Below are 22,391 nucleotides of genomic sequence, written 5' to 3' on the forward strand. Positions count from 1 at the left end.
AACTGTTTTATTCCTGATTATCACAACATTTTTGAGATGGTGATAACTGCATCACAGTGTGTAATGAAGACTATATGATAAAATATACTGAAAATACTGAGCTTAGTACCTAAAACAAAGCCAGTGTATATATATAATTCTTTGTATATGTTATTTCTAAACTGCCCATCCATTCAGAATTGAACTTCCTGGGGGAAATTGCTTCTCTATTTGTCTCAGGGAAAGGGTTCAAGAGTGGAGGACACAGACAGAACAGGCCTAAAGAGAGAAAAAGACTGAAATCCAACTCATGGACCAAAATACTTAATAACTAGAAAAGATGAGAATGTCTTTTAATAAACTCAACTGTATAAATATTTATAATTATAAAAATAACTGCTGGTAAGAAAGTGAGTTCTAATGACTATATGACCCAAGAAAATCTACAGATTCAATGCAATCCGTATCAAATTACCAATGGTATTTTTCACAGAACAGGAACAGAAAAACTTTAAATTTGTATAGAGACACAAAAGACCCCAAATAGACAAAACAATCTTGAGAAAGAACAGAACTGGAGGAATCATAATCCCTGACTTCAGACTATACTATAAAGCTACAATAATCAAAACAGTATAGAACTCATACAAAAACAGACACATAGATCAATGGAATATGATAGTAATCCAAGAAATAAACCCACATACTTATGGTTAGTTACTCCATGACAAGACAAGAATGTACAATGGAGAAAAGACAGTCTCTTTAATAAGTGGTGCTGGGAAGACGGGACAGCTACACATAAAAGAATGAAACCAGAACATTCTCTAACACTATTACACAAAATAAACTCAAAATGGATTAAAGACTTAATGTGAATCCAGATAATATTAAACTCCTAGAGGAAGGCATAGGCAGGACACTCTGACAAAAATCACAACAATTTTTTTTCTCTTGATATTTCTCCTAGAGCAGTAGAAACAAAAACAAACAAATTGGACCTGATCAAACATGAAAGTTTTGCACAGCACAGACAACCATAGCAAAAAGACAACCTACAGAATGGGGAAAAATATTTGTGAAGGATTTGACCAGCGAGGGATTAATTTCCAAAATATAGCTCAGACAGCTCAGTATCAGAAAATAAATAATCAATCAAAAAAGCGGGGGGGGGGGGGGGGGGGGGGCAGGGAGGGGGCAGAGGACCTAAACAGACATTTCCCCAAAGAAGATATTCAGGTGGTCAACAGAGACAGAAAAAGTCAGTAGATCTGGGTCTGAAACCATGTTCTCTCAATCACTAGTTGTGTGACTTTGGGCAAGTCAATCCACCTCCATGAGTCACAGTCATTTGTAAAAAGGAGACAGCAATAAGACTTACTCCATAAACTTTGTGGTGAGGGTTAAACAAGTTAATGTGTGTAAAAACCTAGCAGGATATGTGTACCCAACATGCACACAATAAATATTTCACTGCTACAATATACTGACTTGTCAAGCTCAGTGAAGTTCTGGGCTACATGCTGATCTCTGTAGATCTGAAGAAGGGACATTTGATTCCTAGAAACAAAGTTAGATGCTAAGAGAACATTTTAAAAAGTGACTCAAAATGTATTTTTAAAACAAACTTTAATTTATCCCACATGCCATTTGGAATACAGTAATAGAACAAAGAAAAAATAATAAATTCAGTGTGACCATCACTATAAATGATTACAAATAAAATCTGTTTGCATACATAAGCTCACTGACCAAGAAAACCTTGTGTTAAGGTTTACAAAAGAGTGAAGACTTGAGATTTGGCTGGTCACAGAGGGGACATTCGAAAAGAGGAATATGTGCAATATTCTTTTTTGACTAATTTCCCTTTTTCCTAGAATGAAACAAGTTTCTCACACATTTATTATTTTAACAAAATCCAGACATCTTCTAATGTGTACTTGTTCTGCGATCTTTAATCTTTCAATGTACATTTTTAGACCCTAATTGTTCCTATGCACAGACAAAATGAATGGAATGATAGAAGTCCCTTAAAGTGGAAAAAAGAATACTGATTTGTTTAAAGGAAAATGTCACATACCAAATGATCTCTATCATATTTAGAGTGATATTTACAAGAGAAAACTAGAACCAAGCAACTGAAATGTTTCTCTACCCAAAAGGAGCAGAAGAATGAACATCACAGAGCAAGTACTGCACATTAATTCAGAAAAGAATTTGATGCCAAAATAAAGTAATAAAATGCTCCACTGACTTGCTCCTTTTGTGGCTTTAGTATTTACAGGAGCCAATTCATGGAGCCTGAAAATGGGCTGTGAACACTGGAGCCCTGATCGCTCAGCTCTGGGGCTAAGCAGCAGAATGCAGGCCAAGTTCCTCTGACACAACCAGAGGAACCAGCTCTTCAAAGCCATAGATATGGATTCACAGATCATCCTCGGTTTCTCCTTTGCTTCCTTCCAGGCCTGTGTTAAATTCTAATGGTCTGGAAGACTCCATTAGAATCTCATCTCCCTGCCTCCCGCCACTTTCCTTGGACTCTTCATGGAGACCAAGTTGTGGTAGGCAGTCCTGCTCCGAGTTACTCCAGACGTAGCCAGGTAAAGTCACATGGCTGTCGGGCTGTCGGCTGGCCTTCTTGGAGGCTTTGCCTGAGATGAGCACCATGCGCGTGCTGGCCGCCATCTGCGACTGGCTGCTGGTGCTGTGCGTCAACGTGGTGAGCACGGAGCCGTATCTGTGGCCGCCGCACGGGGGCGTCCTTTTCCAGTCCACGGAGAGACTCCACCGACTCCACAACTTCTTCACCTCAGACTGAACCTAAACAGCACAAGGACCATTTCATGCATCAAAAACTTTCAGAGGCCCTGCAGCCTTATTGGATGGACGTGTGCCCTGACTTCATTGATAGTAATAATCACTAAATTTCCACTGTGTACCAGGGACTTTATATATATATACAGTTGACACTTCAACAACGCAGGGATTAGGGGTGCCCACCACCTGCAGCTGAAAAATCCCCTGTGAATTCTCAGTTAGCCTATATCTGGAGTTTCACATGGGTGGAGTAAACCCACCCAAGACGGTGTGGTACGGTAGTGCATATATAGTGAAAATGTATAAGTAGACCTACGCAGTTCAAACCTGTGTTGTTCAAGGGTCAACTGTGTATTCTCTCTCAATCTCTTCCTGAGAGGTGTGATTACTGGAGATGAGCAAACAGGCTTAGAGAGAGGCAAAAGGATTTGTCCAAGGTTAGTGCTTTAATAGAAGTTGAAATGCAGCCACTATAAATGTGTGACTCATGGGAGAGGAAAAAGAGGGGTCTGGGTTGGAGGAGAAATGTGGATACACAGTGCCTGCTGAGGCTGTGGAAGGGCATGGACGCTGCTCATCTGTAAATGGAACTGTAACCCTATCGCTCTGCACAAGCATACTGAAGGAGGGGAACCGGGAAGAGGACTGGACTATGAAAAGTGGGCACTGCAAGGGCATTCTTAGCAGGGTAGGGCTCTCATTTCCATTCTTGCTGCTGAAAATTCAGTTCTGCTACTGCAACTTTCCAGAAGGGAGCTTTTTGAAAGTTCCATGGGAAGCAGTGGAAACCTGATAAGCTGATGTCACCTAGAAGATTAGTACCATTCTTTCTCTCCAGGCAACTTGTAAATGAACTGAAATTGTCCCATCACCATCTGGTAGTTTAAAAAATGTCACAATGTTCTAATGGGTTATTCCCAGAGAGTAATATTTGATTTTCTTATAGAACTTGAAATTAAATGTAAGTTGAAGCACTGACTGGAATATGATGTTCACTGTCCTTCCAAGTATCAATTTGCATTCTAACAAATTGGGTTTCTGACATCAAGGTTTGCAACTGAATTGACATTGAAAAGTGCTGGAAGAGGAAGACCTTGGCTTATTTACATCAATTCTTGCTTTCTCAAAATAATTTATGATGAAAATATATCCTTTCTCCCTGCCCATTCTTTCCTGTAAGCCCTGGGGATTCTTTTTTTTTTTTTTTTTTTAAGCCTTGGGGATTCTAAAGAGATTCAGGTCATATTGTGATAGCCATTTATACTCAGAGTTAGACCTACAGGGGGTCTGGGGTTCCTTCAAACTTACCTCTCCATTGCAATAGCAATAGATGATAGACACAAAGAAACCCTGGAGGAGAAAATAGAATGTTTTAATTAATTAATTTTAATTATGAAGATCATAGCACTAAAGCATCTTGTGTCAAAATGCATATGTTGAAAAACAGGTTTTTTAAAATGATTCCTCCAGAAAATTATACAAGTTATTCTCTCTTAATATTTCTAAATCCTTAAATATATATGAAATTTGTCTGAGATCTTTCCTTGGTATCAAATTAGCCAAATAAATAAATAAAATACTCCACGATACATGAATAACTGATTTTTATCATGTTAATTTCATGTTTGCCACTCAGAATCACAGAACATGCCCTAGCTGGTAAGTGAAATTTATACACTGTGAATGTTGGCAACTATAGGCGTAGGGTATATTATAGTGAAAACACAAACTTTTTTTTCCCATTCATTCAAAAATATTTGTTGACTTTACACACTGTGAAATGCTCAGTATTACAGAGAAAAACAATTTAATCAAAATAGATAAGGTCCCTGTTCTCTTTACAGCTTATATTCTGGAAGAAAATACAAATGAATAAAATATAAACAAATAGCCACAGGAGAAAATCGTAAAATGATGAGATAAAGACTATTCAGGCAAAACAAGTGGTGTTGGAAGAGAAGAGTGGAGAAGATCTATCAGAGGGGGAGTTCGATGAAGACCTCTCTGAGAGGGTGACATTTAAGCTGATTTGAGTGAGAAGAAGCCAGGCCATATGAATATTAGAGGGAAGAGCATTCCAGGCAGAGAAAACAGCAAGTACAAGCCCCTGAGGCAGAAGTGAACCTGAGGGACAGAAACCGTGGATGAGCTAGTGCGGCTCAGACTTAGTGGGCAGCGGGGAACATGGTGTGAGGTGAGTTCACAGCTGGGCAGGATCCCTGCAACGTAGGGCTGTGCACACAAGGAAACTGTTTGGATTTCATTCTGACTGCAATGTGAAGCCTCTGCATATGTCCAGCTGATAAGTGACATGGTCAGATTTATCTTTAAGAGTCTTCAGACTATTCTATGAAGACTAAGTTGAAGGCAGGAGATGGCAGCAAATGAGTAGCAGGAAGAAGAGTTAGGAGGCGTGTGTAGCCGTCCGTGCGAGGGATGATGCTATCGTGTTTTCTACTGAGATCAATTGTATGGAAGCAACCTCTTCCTCTTTCTTGTCTCCCCTTCCCTTTTTCCCTCTCGCCTGCCTATCCTGTCTTTTGTTTCATTGACTTTCCATACACACACACAGATTCCTGCTCCAAAGGTGTCACATATGTTACAGCAGTATGCTTTCCTGTCTCACAGCCCATGCTCCTGCGTGGTAAGGGGTTAACCTGACCTCCGCAGGGTAGAAAAGCACAGGTGCCAGAAAATAGCCCCTTTCCTGGCCCCTGGGAGATGGGTGGGTCACCATCCAGAGAAGGGTCAAAGACATGAGCTTGCAATTTGGTAGCGTCGGAGGGGGTTGGAGGAGTGGGGGGTGGAGAAGAGGGCAAAATATAGGAATCACATTACTAGATGGCACTCTCTACCTGAAAGGAGTTGAAAAAGAGCTCACAGTGCATCCGAATCTCCCACCCCAGCCCCGCAAAGGAATGGGGCAGACACACGAACACGATGTAATGTACACCAAAGACCATCACCAGCACCAGTGTGGATTTGGCGAGTTTCCTGGAAGAGAACGGCAAGTCTTTTAATTAATCACTATAGAGTGCCCTTCTGTAGACATTGGAGAAGGAAATGGCAACCCACTCCAGCATTCTAGCCTGGAGAATTCCATGGGTTGGATAGTTCATGTGGTCGCAGAGAGTTGGACACAACTGAGTGACTTCACATCTTCACTTTTCTGTAGACATGTGCGTGCTAAGTTGCTTCAGTCATGTCCAACTCTTTGAGACTTTATGGGCTGTAGCCAGCCAGGCTCCTCTGTCCACGGGATTCTCCAGGAAAGAGTACTGGAGTGGGTTGCCATTTCCTCCTCCAGGGGATATTCCTGACCCAGGGATCAAACCCACATTTCCTGCATTGCAGGAGGATTCTTTACCACTGAGCACTGGGGAAGCCCTCTGTAGACACAGCTTTCTGGAAAAAATAAAGCTTAGCAGAGCTAACAGGGACAGATTTCCCCATCTTTGACCCACTACTTCTGCTAGTTTTTCCCTGCCTCCCTCTTCTTCCTGTCACTTCTATTCTAAATCAGGCGGTTTATTCTCACTTCCGGTGATTACTATCCCCTGAAAGAAGTGAAAGTTGACCAGTCATGTCTGACTCTTTGCAACCCCATGGACTGTAGTCTGCCAGGTTCCTCTGTCCATGGAATTTTCCAGGCAAGAATACTGGAGTGGGTTGCCATTTCCTTCTTCAGAGGGTCTTCCTGACCCAGGGACTGAACCCGGGTCTCCTGCTTTGTAGGCAGATTTCTTTACCATCTGAGCCATCAGGGAAAACCACAATTATCCCCAAAATCTTTCTAATCTCATTTCTACTCTTTTTGCTTAAAGGACACTATTTTCATAAAATTGTAAAGTCGCTCTTTTTTTATGTCCTAAATCTTCAGCTTCAACATTTTAGATTTAAGAAGTGGCTCTTTCTCTAAGAAATATACCTCTTTCTCTAAGAATCATTTAAAACCCCAGTAATCTCAAAGTAAAGTCAATCCTAAAGGAAATCAGTCCTGAATATTCATTGGAAGGACTGATGCTGAAGCTGAAACTCCAATACATTGGCTACCTGATGGGAAGAACTGACTCACTGGAAAAGACCCTGATGCTGGGAAAGATTGAAGGCAGGAGGGGAAGGGGACGACAGAGGATGAGATGGTTGGATGGCATCAGCGACTCAGTGGACATGAGTTTGAGTAAACTCCGGGAGTTGGTGATGGACAGGGAGGCCTGGCATGCTGCAATCCATGGGGTCGCAAAGAGTCGGACACAACTGAGCGACTGAACTAACTAAAAAAATCTCAAAGGATTGTAACCTTCTTCCTTCCCTCACTAGTCTTTCCTTCAGTGTTCTTCCTTTCTTTCGTCCTTCCTTCTTTCCTTTCTTTCTTTCCCTACTTATTTTTTCTTTTTGGAAGTAAGCTAGTTTCAAAGATAATCCACTCTTTGTTCTCACCAGAGTTTTTCGAGTCTCTTGGGCAACTTTCTACTGAAAGTATAATTTCACATCATTCAGAAATAAAGGAAATAGTAGCTTTTATTCAGAACTAGAGAAATAAGCAGCTTTCAAATACCAGTGCACTTTTTCATTTTATGAAGATTGAAAGGTTACTTACATTTTTCCATTTCTATCATCCTTTGACCTTTATCTTCACCAATGGGATGTGAGATGAGACAAGCTATACTAGTATAGCATGGACCCTTTACTGTAAATGCTTGGGCACAATTTATAGTACTACCTCTTGCACCATACTGAAAATAACTGGAGCTAGCAGCTGATCATTCGTTCATACTGTGCATCTATTCTAGACCTCGGTCCATCTGCACCTGTAGTCTTTTCTGCCTGACAGCAAATGCTTCCTACATGGTATGGGGGGATGATTCCACAGAGGACTTATAGAATGTTTGTGAGAGAAGATGGAAACACTGGCTATGATTTCTTCCTTTCTGTGTCTGAGATAGCATCTCATGACAACATGAGGCAGAAAGAAATAGATTCTTGTTTGGGGATTGCAAAAACTAATCCACATGCTCCTGACTAGTGGGTGTATATGTTCAGTTGCCTAAAAGCCAGTTCCAAAATGATTTAGAACCTCTGAAATGATCATTGGGAGAAACAGACATAGTCTTAAAATAGTTTGATAATGATTATAAATACTTAGGATATTCCTGGTGGCTCAGAAAGTAAAAAATCTGCCTGCAGTGTGGGAAACCCAAGTTTGGTCCCCGGGTCAGGAAGAACTCCTGGAGAAGGAAATGGCAATGCACTCCAGTACTCTTGCCTGAAGAATCCCATGGACAGAGTAGCCTGGTGGGTTACAGCCCAAGGGGTCACAAAAAGTCAGATACAACTGAGTGACTAACACTTTCATATTCATAAATACTTATTTGTCCTTTTTTCCAACAAAGACTGAATAATAGACCTCCTCCAATCAGCATATTTGAAATTTCTTAAAAATCAATTATTTGGGAGGTGCCAACTTGATGGGAAGGCTTCTCAGGTGGCACAGTGGTAAAGAATCTGCCTCCCAGTGTAGAAGAAGCAGGAAATGCAATTTCAGTCCCTGGGTCGGGAAGATCCCCTAGAGAAGGATACAGCAACCCACTCCAGTATTCTTGCCTGGGAAACTCCCATGGACAGAGAAGCCTGATGGGCTACAGGCCGTGGGGTCACAGAGAGTCAGACATGACTGAGCACACAACAGACACAATTTGATGGGCAGACTGGAACCGATATAGCAAATATACTTTCTTGATTTTTGTTGTGTGTGTGTGCTCCATCACTAAGCCCTGTCTGACTTTTTGTGACCTCCTGGACTTGTAGCCCACCAGGCTCCTCTGTCCATGGGATTTCCCAGGCAAGAATATTGGAGTGGGTTGCCATTTCCCCCTTCAGGTGATCTTCTTGACCCAAGGAGAGAACCTGCATCTCCTGCTTGGCAGGTGGATTCTTTACCACCAGGTAAGCCCTGGTTACAAAGTTTATTGTAAAATCCCAATTGCTAAGAACATATTTTTAAAAATATACTTAGAATTTAAGCATAATGGGAAGGTTTGTTGTTATTTATATTTTCCTAAAATATATATATTTTTCTGATAAATAGCACAATTAAACCAAACAAAAATACATGTTCACTATTTAGTCTCTTAGAGACATTTCAGATCAATTGATACCTGTCCTTTAGTCTAAATAGTAACCAAAATATTTTCTCTTATGGATGTCTGTCCTGGAATTACCTGTATTGTTTTCTCGTGTCATGCCCAACCACATTGGTCTCCCAGATTTTAGTAGCCAGAACTCTAACGGTATTCAGAAACAGGATAAAATTCAGCTGAAAAAGAAGATAATATTACAAAGAATTATAACTTAGTCTTCAAGTTGTTTGCAAAAATTTACAGAAATTGAACTTCTTTGTATTCAAAGACTGAAAATGACTGATTTCTGTAAATGTGGATGAGGAAACCTCAGATAAGATATTAGAAAGATAGTGATTCTTGATTTGCCCTCATGAAAACACAGAGAAAATTTCAACAACACTAGAAATCAGAAATACCAGAGGATAACCTGCCAGAGTCCATGGGGGATTTTCAGGCCAAAGTTCAGATGAAGTTCTGTGGCAGACAGGTTAAAGGATAATAATTACTACATAAATGTAACTGACTGCCTTTTCGAAATGAATTACCTATTTCTGTATCTATTTTAGGGAGAATAATAGGGTTGCTTTGGGGATGCTGTCTCTTTTATGATGTATGAAAAGCACTGGGTGAAGTATATACAAGGTTAAGGGGGGGGAAAAAAGCCAGGTAAGATGCTGAATAAGATAAGAAAAGGTCCCAGTGTTGGCAATTAAATTGAGATATGAGCACCATCAGAGACAATCAAGTCCTGGCTTTAAAAAGGAGCGGGTAAAATAAATAAATAAATATTTTTAAAAATTAAATAAAAAGGAGGGAGTGAGGAAAAGATATTGGACATTTTACGTCCAAGGGCCTCAAGGATTAGTGAACAGGTCCAAAATGAGGAAGAAGACAAGATATCCAGGTCAGGGTTCATAAAGAGGTGGAAGCCCAAACCCCTTGGGTCCCTTTATTCAAGGAGACGTCCATAGTCCAGGAAGTACCAGTACTTAGGAATAATGGAAATGTGGGTTACCAAGAGTGTATTTATGTTAATGCCAGAGTAACAGCTCAAAGGGAGGACCTATCAACTCTGCATCCTGGGATAACTTATCCTGAAGAGTCTTTAGTCCTTTCTGGAATTTGGAGAATTTTGGTTATTGGGTGATTCATGTGCCCCATTACCCAATTGAGTTTATCATCTGCATCAGCCCTTAATCCCCACCACCATTTTTGCCATCCTACCACTGACTGCTCCATAGGCAACTCTCACCAATTTCACAGTTTCCCACAAGAATTGGGGGTCTTGAGCCCCATATCCTAGAGAAAGGACAGAGCTGTGCTGTGAACTTGTGGAATAAGGATGTCTTCAGGGTAATAAGAGCCACTAAGTATTGAACACTCTCTCTAGTTTAAATGTTCACATAAATATGAGACAGGCATATTTGTTATGTATAAAGAAACTCTAACTCGAGGAGGTTAGCTGATTTAACCTAGACTACCCAGCTATCAGCTGGAATTTGAACCAGATCTATATGAGTCTGTAATGTGGAATTCTTAACCATTATCTTTGTTTTTTAATTAAATTGAATTTTTTAACTTACTGAGGTAACATTAGCTTATAACAATACATAAGTTTCATGTATTCCACGTTATATTTCAATTTCGGTATATACTACAGCATGTTTAACACCAAAAGTCATTTTCCATCCTTCGCCTTTACCCATTTCGCCCTCCTCACCCCCTTCCTCTCTGGTAAACACTCTGTATCTAAGTGTTTGGTTTTATTTAGTTTGGTTTGCCATTTACTTTGTTTGAGGGGGTGTTTTTTTTCTTTCTATATCCCACATATAAGTGAAATCATACAATATTTGTCTTTCTCTGTCTGACTTATTTTGGTTGGTGTAATATCCTCAAGGTCCATCTGTGTCACAAATGGCAAGATTTCACCTTTTATAGCTGAATCATATTCCACTCTGTGTGCCTGAGTGTGTGTATAGATAAATATAGATATATAGATATCATGTCTTCTATGTCTATTCATCTATCAATGAGCACCTGGGCTGTTTCCGTATCTTGACTATTGTGAAAAAAATGCTGCTAGGACTATAGCAGTGCATATATCTTTTTGAATTAATGTCTTTGCATTCTTTGAGTAAATAGCCAGAAGTGGAAAAACTGGATTGTATATGATAGTGCTATTCTTAATTTTCTAAGGAATCTCAATACTGTTTCCATAGTAGCTACACCAATTCACATTCTCCACGTTCTCTCCAACATTTCTTATTTCTCATTTTTATTTCTCATAATAGCCATTCTAATGGACATGGAATGATATCTCACTGTGGTTTTGATTTGCATTTCCCTAATAATTAGTGATATTGAACATCTTTTTGGTGCTTATTGGTCATCTGTATATCTATTCAGCTCCTCTACCCATTTGTTTTTTGTTGTTGCTTAGCTGTGTAAGTTCTTTATATGTGTTGGATATTAGTCCCATTATTAGAATAATGATATATGATTTGTAAATATTTCCCCCATTTGGTAGGCTGTGCTTTGTGCTGCTGATAGCTTTCTTTGCTATGCAGAGGCTTTCTAATTTGATATAGTCCCATTTGTTTATTTTTGCTTTTGTTTCCCTTGCCTGAGGAGACATACCCAGAAAGAAATTGCTAAGATCCATGCCAAAGAGCATACTGCTTATGTTTTCTCCGGGAGTTTATGGTTTCAGGTCTTACATCCAAGTCTAATCCACTCTGAGTTGATTTTTGGGTATTGTGTGAGATAGTGGTCCATCTTCATTCTTTTGCAAATGGCAATCCAGTTTTCTCAACACCGTTTTTGAAAAGACTATACTTTCTCCATTGCATGTTCTTTGTTCCTTTGTTGTAAATGATTGTCAATATATGCGTAGGTTTATTGCTGGTCTCTCGGTTCTGTTCCACTCCACTGTGTCTGATTTTCAGCCAATACTATTCTGTTGTGACTACAATAGTCATGTAATAATTTTGAAATCAAAGAGAGTGATATTGCCAGCTTTGTTCTTTTCTCTCAGGATGGCTTTGGCTATTCAGGAAACTTTTGTGGCTCTATATAATATTTTTTAAATTTTTATGTTCTAGTTTTGTGTATAATGTCCTTGGAATTTTGATGGGGATCGCATTGAATATGTATATTGCTTTGGGTAATGTAGACATTTTCACAATATTATTTCTTCCAGTCCGTCAGCACAGACTGTTTTTCCATTTCTTTGTGTAGTCTTCAATTTCTTTCACCCTCTCTTAAAGTTTTCAGTGTAGATATTATTCACCTCCTTGGTTAAATGTGTTCCTAGGTATTTTATTCTTTTTGCTACAATTGTAAATGGGATGCTTTCTTGGTTTTTCTTCTTACTAGTTCATCGTTAGTGTATAGAAATGCAACAGATTTAGTATATTGATTTTGCACCCTGAAACTGTACTGAACTTACTAGCTCTAACAGTTCTTTTATGGAGTCATCAGGGGTTTTTATGTATAAAATCATGTCATCCACAAATAGCATTAGTTTGACTTCCTCCTTTTTAATTTGGATGCTTTTTATTTCCATTTCTGGCCTAACTGCTCTAGCTAGGGCTTCCAATACTATGATGAATAACAGTGGTAAGTGTGGGCATCCTTGTCTTGCTCCTGATCTTAGAGGGACAGGTTTCAGTTTTTCATTGTTCAGTATGATGTTAGCTGTGATTATCATGTACGGTCTTTATTATGTTGAAGTATATTCTTTTGATATCCATTTTATTGAGTTTTTAATCATCGGTGGACATTGAATCTTGTCAATTACTTTTTATGCATCTACTGAGATGGACAGGGAGGCCTGGTGTGCTGCATTCCATGGGGTCGCAAAGAGTTGGACACGACTGAGTGACTGAACTGAACTGAACTGAATTGAGATGATCACATGATTTTTATCTTTCATTTTTTTTAATATGGTATATCATGATAGATTTGCAGTCATTGAACCATCCTTGAGTCCCTGGAATGAATATCACTTTATATAATGTATGCTCCTTTTAATATATTATTGTATTAAGTTTGCTAATATTTTCTTGAGGGTTTTTGCAATATTTTATTGGGTTTCATTTGTTCTTCTTTTCTAGTTCATTTAGGTGTAAAATTATATTGTTAGACTGTTTATTTGAGATTTTTCTTGTTTGAGATATGCCTATATTGCTGCAGACTTCCCTCTTTAGGACTACCTTTGCTGCATCACATGGATTTTGGTATGTTGTATTTTCATTTTCATTTATCTTAATTTTTTTTCATTTCTACTTTGATTTCTTCTTTGTTGTTGTTGTTCAGTTGACTGGTCATGTCCAACTCTTTGCGACCCCATGGACAGCAGCACAGCAGGCTTCCCTGTCCATCACCAACTCCTGGAGCTTGCTCAAACTCATGTCCATCAAGTCAGTGATGCCATCCAACCATCTCGTCCTCTGTCATCCCCTTCTTCTCCTGTGTTCAAGTTCCCCAGCATCAGGGTCTTTTCTAATGAGTCAGCTCTTTGCATCAGGTGGCCAAAGTATTGGAGCTTCAGCTTCAACATCAGTCCTTCCAGTGAATATTCAGGATTGATTTCCTTTAGGATTGACAGGTTGGATCTCCATGAAGTCCAAGGGACTCTCAAGGGTCTTCTCCAACACTATAGTACAAAAGCATAAATTTTTTGGCTCTCAGCCTTCTTTACCTTCTTTATAGTCCAACTCTCATATCCATACATGACTACTGGAAAAACCATAGCTTTGACTATATGGACCTTTGTAAGCAAAGTAGTGTGTCTGCTTTTCAATTATTCTGTCTAAGTTTGTCATAGTTTTTCTTCCAAGGAGCAAGCATCTTTTAATTTCATGGCTCCAAGTCACCATGTGCAATAATTTTGGAGCCCAAGAAAATAAAGTCACTGTTTCCATTGTTTCCCCTAACTATTTGCCATGAAGTAATGGGACCAGATGCCATGATCTTCATTTTTTGAATGTTGAGTTTTAAGCCAGCCTTTTCACTCTCCTCTTTCACTTTCATCAAGAGGCTCTTTAGTTCCTCTTCACTTTCTGCCATAAGGGTGATGTCATCTGCATATCTGAGGTTATTGATATTTCTCCCAGCAGTCTTGATTCCAGCTTGTGCTTTATTGAACCTGGCATTTTGCATGATGTACTCTGCATAGAATTTACATAAGCAGGGTGACAACATATAGCCTTGACGTACCCCTTGCCCAATTTTGAACCAGTCCATTTTTCCATGTCTGGTTCTAACTGTTGCTTCTTGACCTGCAAACAGGTTTCTCAGGAGGCAGGTCAGGTGGTCTGGTATTCTCATCTCTTGAAAGGGAAATTCTTGAAGAATTTTCCACAGTTTGTTGTGATCCACACAGTCAAAGGATTTGGCGTAGTCAATGAAACAGATGTTTTTCTGGAATTCTCCTGCTTTTTCACTGGTCCAACAGATGTTGGTAATTTGATCTCTGGTTCCTCTGCCTTTTCTAAATCCAGATTGAACATCTAGAAGTTCTCAGTACTCATACCACTGAGGCCTAGCTTGGTGAATTTTGAGCGTTACTTTGCTAGCATGTGAAATTAATGCAATTGTGCAGTAGTTTGAACATTCTTTGGCATTGCTCTTCTTTGGGATTGGAATGAAAACTGACCTTTTCCAGTCCTGTGGCCACTGCTGAGTTTTCCAAATTTGCAGGCATATTGAGTGCAGCACAGCATCATTTTTAGGATTTGAAATCACTCAGCTGGAATTCCATCACTTCCACTAGCTTTGTTCGTAGATATGCTTCCTGAGGCCTTACTTGACTTCACAGTCCACGATGTCTGGCTCTACATGAGTGATCACACCGTCGTGGTTATCTGCATCATTAAGATCTTTTTTGTATAGATCTTCTTTGTATTCTTGCCACCTCTTCTTAATATCTTCTTCTTTGACTCAACAGTTATTCAATAGCATGTTTTTTAGTCTCAAAATGTTTATTATTTTTTTCAGCTTTCTTCTTGGGTTGATCTCTAGTTTCATACCAAAGGACTTTCCCTTGTGGCTCAAGAGGGTAAAGAATCTGCCTGCAGTGCAGAAGACCTGGGTTCAGTCCCTAGATAGGGAAGCGCCCCTGGAGAAAAGAATGGCAACCCACTCCATTATTCCTGCTTGGCAAATCCCATGAGCAGAGGAACCTGGTTGGCTATAGTCCGTGGGGCCACAAAAAGTTGGCACGACTGAGCAACTAACACTTTCATTTTTCAGGCCAAAGAGATTGGTTAACTGTTTATGTTTTATGTCTGTGCTCTAGATTTATGTTTTCTGGTCACCATAAGTGTTCTCTTAGCTTCATTGACTAATATACACTGTTCCTTCCTCAGATTTGGGAAATTCTCAGCTATTATTTTTTTAATATAAACTTTCTTCTCCCTTCTTTCATTCTTCTCCTGCTGGGATACCAGTAATATAATTCTTTCCTTCCTAACAGAGTCGCATAGTTCTTATACAATGTCTTCTTTATTTTAAGATCTTAATTCTCTTTTCCCTTCTGTCTCTATCATTTCGAGATTTTTATCTTCAAACTCACTAGTTCTCTCTTCCATATTGGCTGCTGTATTTCCAGGACTTTCTTCATCTCATTTATTGAGTCCTTCAGGTCCAGAATTTCACTTTGGTTCTTTTTTAGAGTTCCATTCTCCTTGGCAAAATATTCCTTCTGTTCATCAATTTTATTTCTGAGCTTATTTAACTGTCTTTCTGTATTTTCTTATAGCTTGTTGAGTTTCTTCATGACAACTATTTTGAATTCTCTACCAGTAAAATCACAATATTCTGTGACTCTAAGTTTGGTTTTGGGGACCTGTCATTTGGTTTTTGTGATACATTGCTACCATGGTTCTTCATGGCTCTTGATGAGTTGTTCTTCTGCCAGCACATTTGAAGTAGTGAACACTCCTCTTTAGGTAAAGTTTTTTGTTGTTTTTGATTCTAAGGATTCAACGGATTAGTAATTAGTAGAGGCCTCACGAGTTTCTGGTCTCTTACCTGAGCTGCTTCTGGTTATATTTGAGAATCAGCCTTTTCTACCTTCCATCAGCTCTGTCAGAGGTGTCATGCATGTCACTGCTTGTGGCTTTGGGGTTATTAGTGCCTTGCTGCTGCTGGCATTGTGTTACCTAGGACGTTAGGGTGGTGGTCACTTCTGCTAGGCCCAGGGTCTCAGCCTCTATGATCCCTGGGGATGGGGGGACAGGGAGCCAGGGTCACAGCCCCTCTGCCATGGCGAGGGTTGTCAGGTTCACAGGCTCTACCACGGTGGGTAGGGGCAGATGGAGGAGCCAGAGTAATCGGTATCTCCATAACTGGAGGGACGGGGTCATAGGCCCACTGCTACTGCTGCCTGGATCCCTGTGGCCAGGGGCACCACTTTGACTGGGAGGCTGGAGTCATATGTTCTGCTTCCCTTGATGCTACCAGGTTCTCTGGGGCTGCAGGCTCAGCTACCATGGCTGGGGTTCCAGGATCACAGGTACCACCTCTGCTATTCCCCTGGTTCTGCCTCCTCCATGTGTTCTAGTCCACCTACCTTTGCAAAGGTGCTAAATCACTTCAGTCATGTCCAACTCTTTGTGACTCCATGGACTATAGCCCACCAGGCTCCTCTGTCCATGGGATTTCCCAGTCAAGAATACTGGAGTAGGTTGCCATGCCCTCCTCCAGGGGACCTTCCCGACCCAGGGATCAAACCCACGTCTCTTACCCACTCTTGGCAGGTGGGTTCTTTTATCACTAGTGCCACCTTGGAATTCTGGTGTCCTGCTGTGTTGAGCAGAGGCACCACTGTTGAGTTATGGATGTTTTTACTGGTTGTAGATTGAAGAGAAAAGGCAAAGAGCATGCCATACACCACAATGATGCTGATGTCATGTTTAATCACAATCTAATACCTTCTTTTCAGGAGGATAAAAAGATGCAAAACATGAGAGCTGAGGATTTTCATTTATCCTCTCCCACTACAATATTTGGTTCACATCTATAGAAACGTTTTCAAAAAGAAGGTGAGAAGGTACTGCATGTGTATTGTATGAGTGCTACTTTCTGAATGGCTAAACTTACTCATGCTTCATTAATTCCTCTTTCCTTAAGACTATACTCCCTGGTAATACAGTGCAGGTGGAAGTGATACTGTGTAGGTGTGAAGGTCCAAGTGCTAGGAGCTGAAGCAGGCAGAGCCATGCAAACAATACTAGCTGGGTACTGTCATTTGCCATTCCCTATTCCTAGAAAATAAATAATTACAAATGGCTACAGATGAGCCAATCTTTAGCTCCATCTATATTAAGATGCCCATGACCAGGGACTCTGTACTCAAATCAGTAGACCATACTAAGTAAATGCAGCAAACTTAGGGGCAGTCCCAAGATGGTGGAGGAATAGGATGGGGAGACCATTTTCTCCCCCACAAATTCATCAAAAGATCATTTGAATGCTGAGAATTCAATGATCCACAAAACAACTTCTGAATGCTGGCAGAGGACACCAGGCACCTAGAAAGGCAGGCTGTTCTCTTCAAAAGTAGGTAGGACAAAATATAAAAGACAAAAAGACAGACAAAACAGTTAGGCACAGAGACCTGTCCTGGGGAGGGAGTTTCCAAACAGCAGGAAGCTCTCTCATAGGTGGGTCTGTGGGGAGTTCTGGAATCCCAGAGGGCAACATAACTGGGAGAAAAAAAAAAAAACAAACCCAACAGAATAGGCGCCTAACCGCAACTGTCCGCAGAGAAGTAGCCCAGGCGCTCGGCTGGACAGGGAGGTACGGGCTCATCATCGGTCCTTAGGGTAAGAACCAGGCCTGAATGCCCTGAGGACAATCTGAGGGAGCTAACATGAGATAGCAACCCAAACTGTGGGATTGTCAGAGAGGAAAAAAAAAAGAACTTTCCCTCAAAAGGCTCTAACATAATGCACAGCCTGGCCCGCTCACAGAACAAAGGATTGAACAAATACCAAAGGAGAACTAGCCTGCTGTGTACAGGTCCCTCCCCACAGCTGGAGGCAGAGAGGCAGGCAGACAACAGCAAGAGGTGGAAAGCAAGGGGCTGCTCCAATCTTGGTCCCAGAGACCGGCATCCTCCACCAAACTGTGAGCAGGCTCCCAGTTGCTAGCCACGTCTTCCTGGGATCCTGGATGATTGACACCTGCCAGGAGGGTTGCAGCCTGAGATCAGCTCCCCAGAGGATTCACATGGCACACCTGAGATGGTGCTCTTGCGGTGCACCAGGAACCCGAGAAGCCAGGATGGGGGAGGTGATTAAGACACACGGCCCACCTGGGACAGAGCACTCGCCAAGCACCTGGTTGTCTGAGTTGCTCGAACCTAGGAAGGGCACAAAATGCATGCCCAACCGAGTCTGTGCCCTTGCAGAGTACCCAAGAACCTGAACCTGAGCAGCTTAGACCTGGGAAGTGCATGAAATGCAGTCTGCTTTGGACAGTACCCCTGCAGAGCACCCTGGAGCCTGAGCAGTGTAGACCCGGAAAGCACACACACCGTGAGCTGGGGCAAACCCAGTGTGGTCCATACCCTGCAAGCACTCCCCACACACACCCACAATATTTGTTTGTAGTGTTTCTCCCTCCCCACAACACACATGAACAAGTGAACCTAAATAAGTGACCACCTTTGCCCCCTTATGTCAGGGCAGAAATTAGATGCCAAAGAGAATTGCAAACAGAGGAAGCCAAAATAAAAAAGAGGGAACCATTCTGGAAGTGACAGGTGCAATAGATTAAAACCCTGTAGTTAACATTGACTAAGCACTGGAAGGGGCCTACAGACCTTGAGAACAAGTACAAGCTGGAACAAGGAACTATCTGAAACTGAACTGACTCCACACTGCCCACAACAGCTCCAGAGAAATTCCTAGAAATATTTTTACTACTATTATTTTTAAAATTTTTTTATCTATAATTTCTTTATTACTCCTTTAATTTTCATTTTTATAACATACTATTACCTTGAAAAAAAAAAAGACCCTATTTTTAAAGCAAATTTCATAGAGCCGGCTAGCTCTCCTTTGGTATTCACTCAATCCTTTGCTCTGTGAGCAGGCCAGGCTGCGTGTTAGGTTAGAGCCTTTCATGGGAAAGTTCTTTTTTTTCTCTCTGGTTATCCCACAGTTTGGGTTGCTATCCTCCCTCAGATTGTCCTCAGGTCACTCAGGCCAGGTCCCTACCCTAAGCATGCAGCCTGGGCCTCCCTGTCCAACCCCCACTTGCTGGTGGCGGACACGAGCGTCTGGGCTACTTCTCTGCTGGGAGTTGAGGTTAGGCACATATTCTGTGGGGTTTTTTTCCTCCTGGTTATGTTGCCCTCTGAGATTCCAAAACTCCACACAGACCCACCTGTGAGAGGGTTTCCTGCTGTTTGGAAACTTCTCCTTGTTCACGATTTCCTCCCCAGGATGGGTCTTCATCCCTAACTCTTTTGTCTCTCTTTTTGTCTTTTATATTTTGTCCTATCTCCTTTTGAAGAGAACAGCCTGCATTTCTGGGTGCCTGATGTCCTCTGCTAGCATTCAGAAGTTGTTTTGTCAAAGTTATTCAGCATTCAAATGATCTAATGGTGAATTTGTGGGGGAGAAAGTGGTCTCCCCATCCTATTCCTCCACCATCTTGGGACCACCACACATAGTGAATTGATTACTGACTAGATTGCTCACTCCTTTTTTGATTCCCCCTCTTCTCCTCCTGGTCACCTCTCTCTCCTCCCTCTTTTCTTCTCCATGTAATTCTGTGAACCTCTCTGGGTGTCCCTCACTGTGGAGAATTATTTCAGCATTAACCTAGATGTTTTATCATCTGTGCTGTATAGATGGAGAAGTCTTGAGGCTACTGTAAGAATAAGACTGAAAGCCAGAGGCATGATTCCAGGTAACATTAATAGACAAGAGCTTATCCAAAAGCCTCCATACCTACACTGAAACCAGACTCCACCCAAGAGCCAACAAGTTTCAGAGCAAGACATACCATGCTAATTCTCCAGCAAAGGAGGAACACAACCATGAGCATTAAAAGACAGGCTGCCCAAAGCCATGTCAAACCCATAGACCCTAAAACTCACTACTGGACACTTCATTGCACTTCAGAGAGAAGAGATTCAGCTCCATCCAGCTGAACACAGACACAAGCTCCCCTAACCAGGAAACCTTGACAAGCCACTAGTCCAACCCCACCCACAAGGAGCATGCTCCACAACAAAAAAGAACCACAAACTTCCAGCTTACAGAAAGGGCACCCCAAACACAGCAGTTTAAACAAAACGAAAAGGCAGGGAAATATTCAGCAGGTAAAGAAACATGATAAATGCCCACCAAACCAAAGAGAAGGAGATAGGGAGTCTACCTGGAAAAGAATTCAGAATAATGATAGTAAAGATGATCCAAAATCTTGAAAACAAAATGGAGTGACAGATAAATAGTCTGGAGACAAGGACTGAGAAGATGCAAGAAATGTTTAACAAGGATAGAAGAAGTAAAGACGAGTCAATCAATAGTGAATAATGCAATAACTGAGATCAAAAGCATTCTGGAGGGAACCAACAGTAGAATAGGATTGGATAAGTGGCAGAGGATTGGATAAAAGGCAGAGGATTGAATAAGTGAGGTGGAAGATAGAATGGTGGAAATAAATGAAGCAGAAAGGAAAAAAGAATGAAAAGAAATGAGGACAACCTCAGAGACCTCTGGGACAATGTTAAATACCCCAACATTCGAATCATAGGAGTCCCAGAAGAAGGCCAAAAGAAAGGGCATGAGAAAATATTTGAGGAGATAATAGTTGAAAACTTCCCTAAAATGGGGAAGAAAATGGCTAACCAAGTCCAAGAAACCCAGAGGGTCCCAAACAGGTAAAACACCTCAAGACATATATTGATCAAACTAATAAAGATGAAACACAATGATCAAATATTAAAAGCAGCAAGGGAAAAGCAACAAATAACACACAAAGGGATCCCCATAAGGATAACAGCTGATCTTTCAAAAGAGACTCTTCAGGCCAGAAGGGAATGGCAGGACATACTTAAAGTGATGAAGGAGGAAAACCTACAGCCCAGATTACGGTATCCAGCAAGGATCTCATTCATATATGAAGGAGAAATCAAAAGCTTTACAGACAAGCAAAAGCTGAGAGAATTCAGCACCACCAAATCAGCTCTCCAACAAATGCTAAAGGATCTTATCTAGACAGGAAACACAGAAAAGGTTTATAAAATCAAACCCAAAACAACAAAGTAAATGGCAATGGGATCATACTTATCAGTAATTATGTTAACTGTAAATGGGTTGAATGCCCCAACCAGAAGACTGGCTGGATGAACTAAAAAACGAGGCCCCTATATATGCTGCCTATAAGAGACTCACCGCAAACCAAGGGACACATACAGACTGAAAGTGAAGGGCTGGAAAAAGATATTTCATGCAAATGGAGACCAAAAGAAAGCAGGAATAGCAATGCTCATATCAGATAAAATAGACTTTAAAATAAAGGCCATGAAAAGAGACAAGGAAGGACACTACATAATGATCAAAGGATCAATCCAAGAAGAAGAATAAATCCAAGAAGAATAAATATAAATGCACCCAACATAGGAGCACACAATATGTAAGGCAAATGCTAACAAGTATGAAAGGGGAAATTAACAATAACACAATAATAGGGGGAGACTTTAATATCCCACTCACACCTATGGATAGATCAACCAAACAGAAATTAGCAAGGAAACACAAACTTTAAATGATACAATGGACTAGTTAGACCTAATTGATATCTATAGGACATTTCACCACAAAACAATGAATTTCAACTTTTTTTCAAGTGCACACAGAACATTCTCCAGGAGAGATCACATAAATCTAGCCATAAATCTAGCCTTGGTAAATTCAAAAAAATTGAAATCATTCCAAGCATCTTTTCTGATCATAAAGCAGTAAGATTAGATGTCAACTACAGGAAAAAAAAAAACTATTAAAAATGCAAACATATGGAGGCTAAACAACACACTTCTGAATAACAAACAAATCATAGAAGAACTCAAAAAGGAAATCAAAATACACACAGAAAGAAATGAAAATGAAAACACGACAACCCCAAATCTATGGGATTCAGTAAAAGAAGTGCTAAGGGGAAGGTTCATAGCAATACAAGCTTACCTCAAGAAACAAGAGAAAAATCAAATAAATAACCTAATTTTACACCTAAAGCAACTAGAAAAAGAATAAATGAAGAACTCCAGGGTTAGCAGAAGGAAAGAAATCATAAAAAAATTAGGGCAGAAATAAATGAAAAAGAAACAAAGGAGACTATAGCAAAAATCAACAAAACTAAAAGCTGGTTCTATAAATAAAATAGACAAACCATTAGCCAGACTCATCAAAAAAGGGAGGGGGGAGGACAGAAGAATCAAATCAACAAAATTAG

The 22,391-nt window shown here is 40.6% G+C and overlaps 1 protein-coding gene across 1 annotated transcript in view; it reads right to left on the minus strand.

The window, feature by feature from the left end:
* Nucleotides 1-1,591: 1,591 nt before the first annotated feature.
* The window catches only part of PTH2R (parathyroid hormone 2 receptor), an 80,718-nt gene continuing 59,918 nt past the window's right edge, over nucleotides 1,592-22,391 (minus strand). The window contains exons 10-13 of the mRNA XM_061147932.1: nucleotides 9,018-9,112; nucleotides 5,652-5,790; nucleotides 4,105-4,146; nucleotides 1,592-2,799 (exon numbers count right to left, since the gene is read on the minus strand). Of these exons, the coding sequence (XP_061003915.1) occupies nucleotides 2,404-2,799; nucleotides 4,105-4,146; nucleotides 5,652-5,790; nucleotides 9,018-9,112 (672 nt within the window). The 3' untranslated portion in view covers nucleotides 1,592-2,403. The remainder of the gene's footprint in view (nucleotides 2,800-4,104; nucleotides 4,147-5,651; nucleotides 5,791-9,017; nucleotides 9,113-22,391) is intronic.

This window comes from Dama dama, chromosome 8 (assembly GCF_033118175.1).
Source record: "Dama dama isolate Ldn47 chromosome 8, ASM3311817v1, whole genome shotgun sequence".
In the NCBI taxonomy this organism is placed as follows: Eukaryota; Metazoa; Chordata; class Mammalia; order Artiodactyla; family Cervidae; genus Dama; species Dama dama.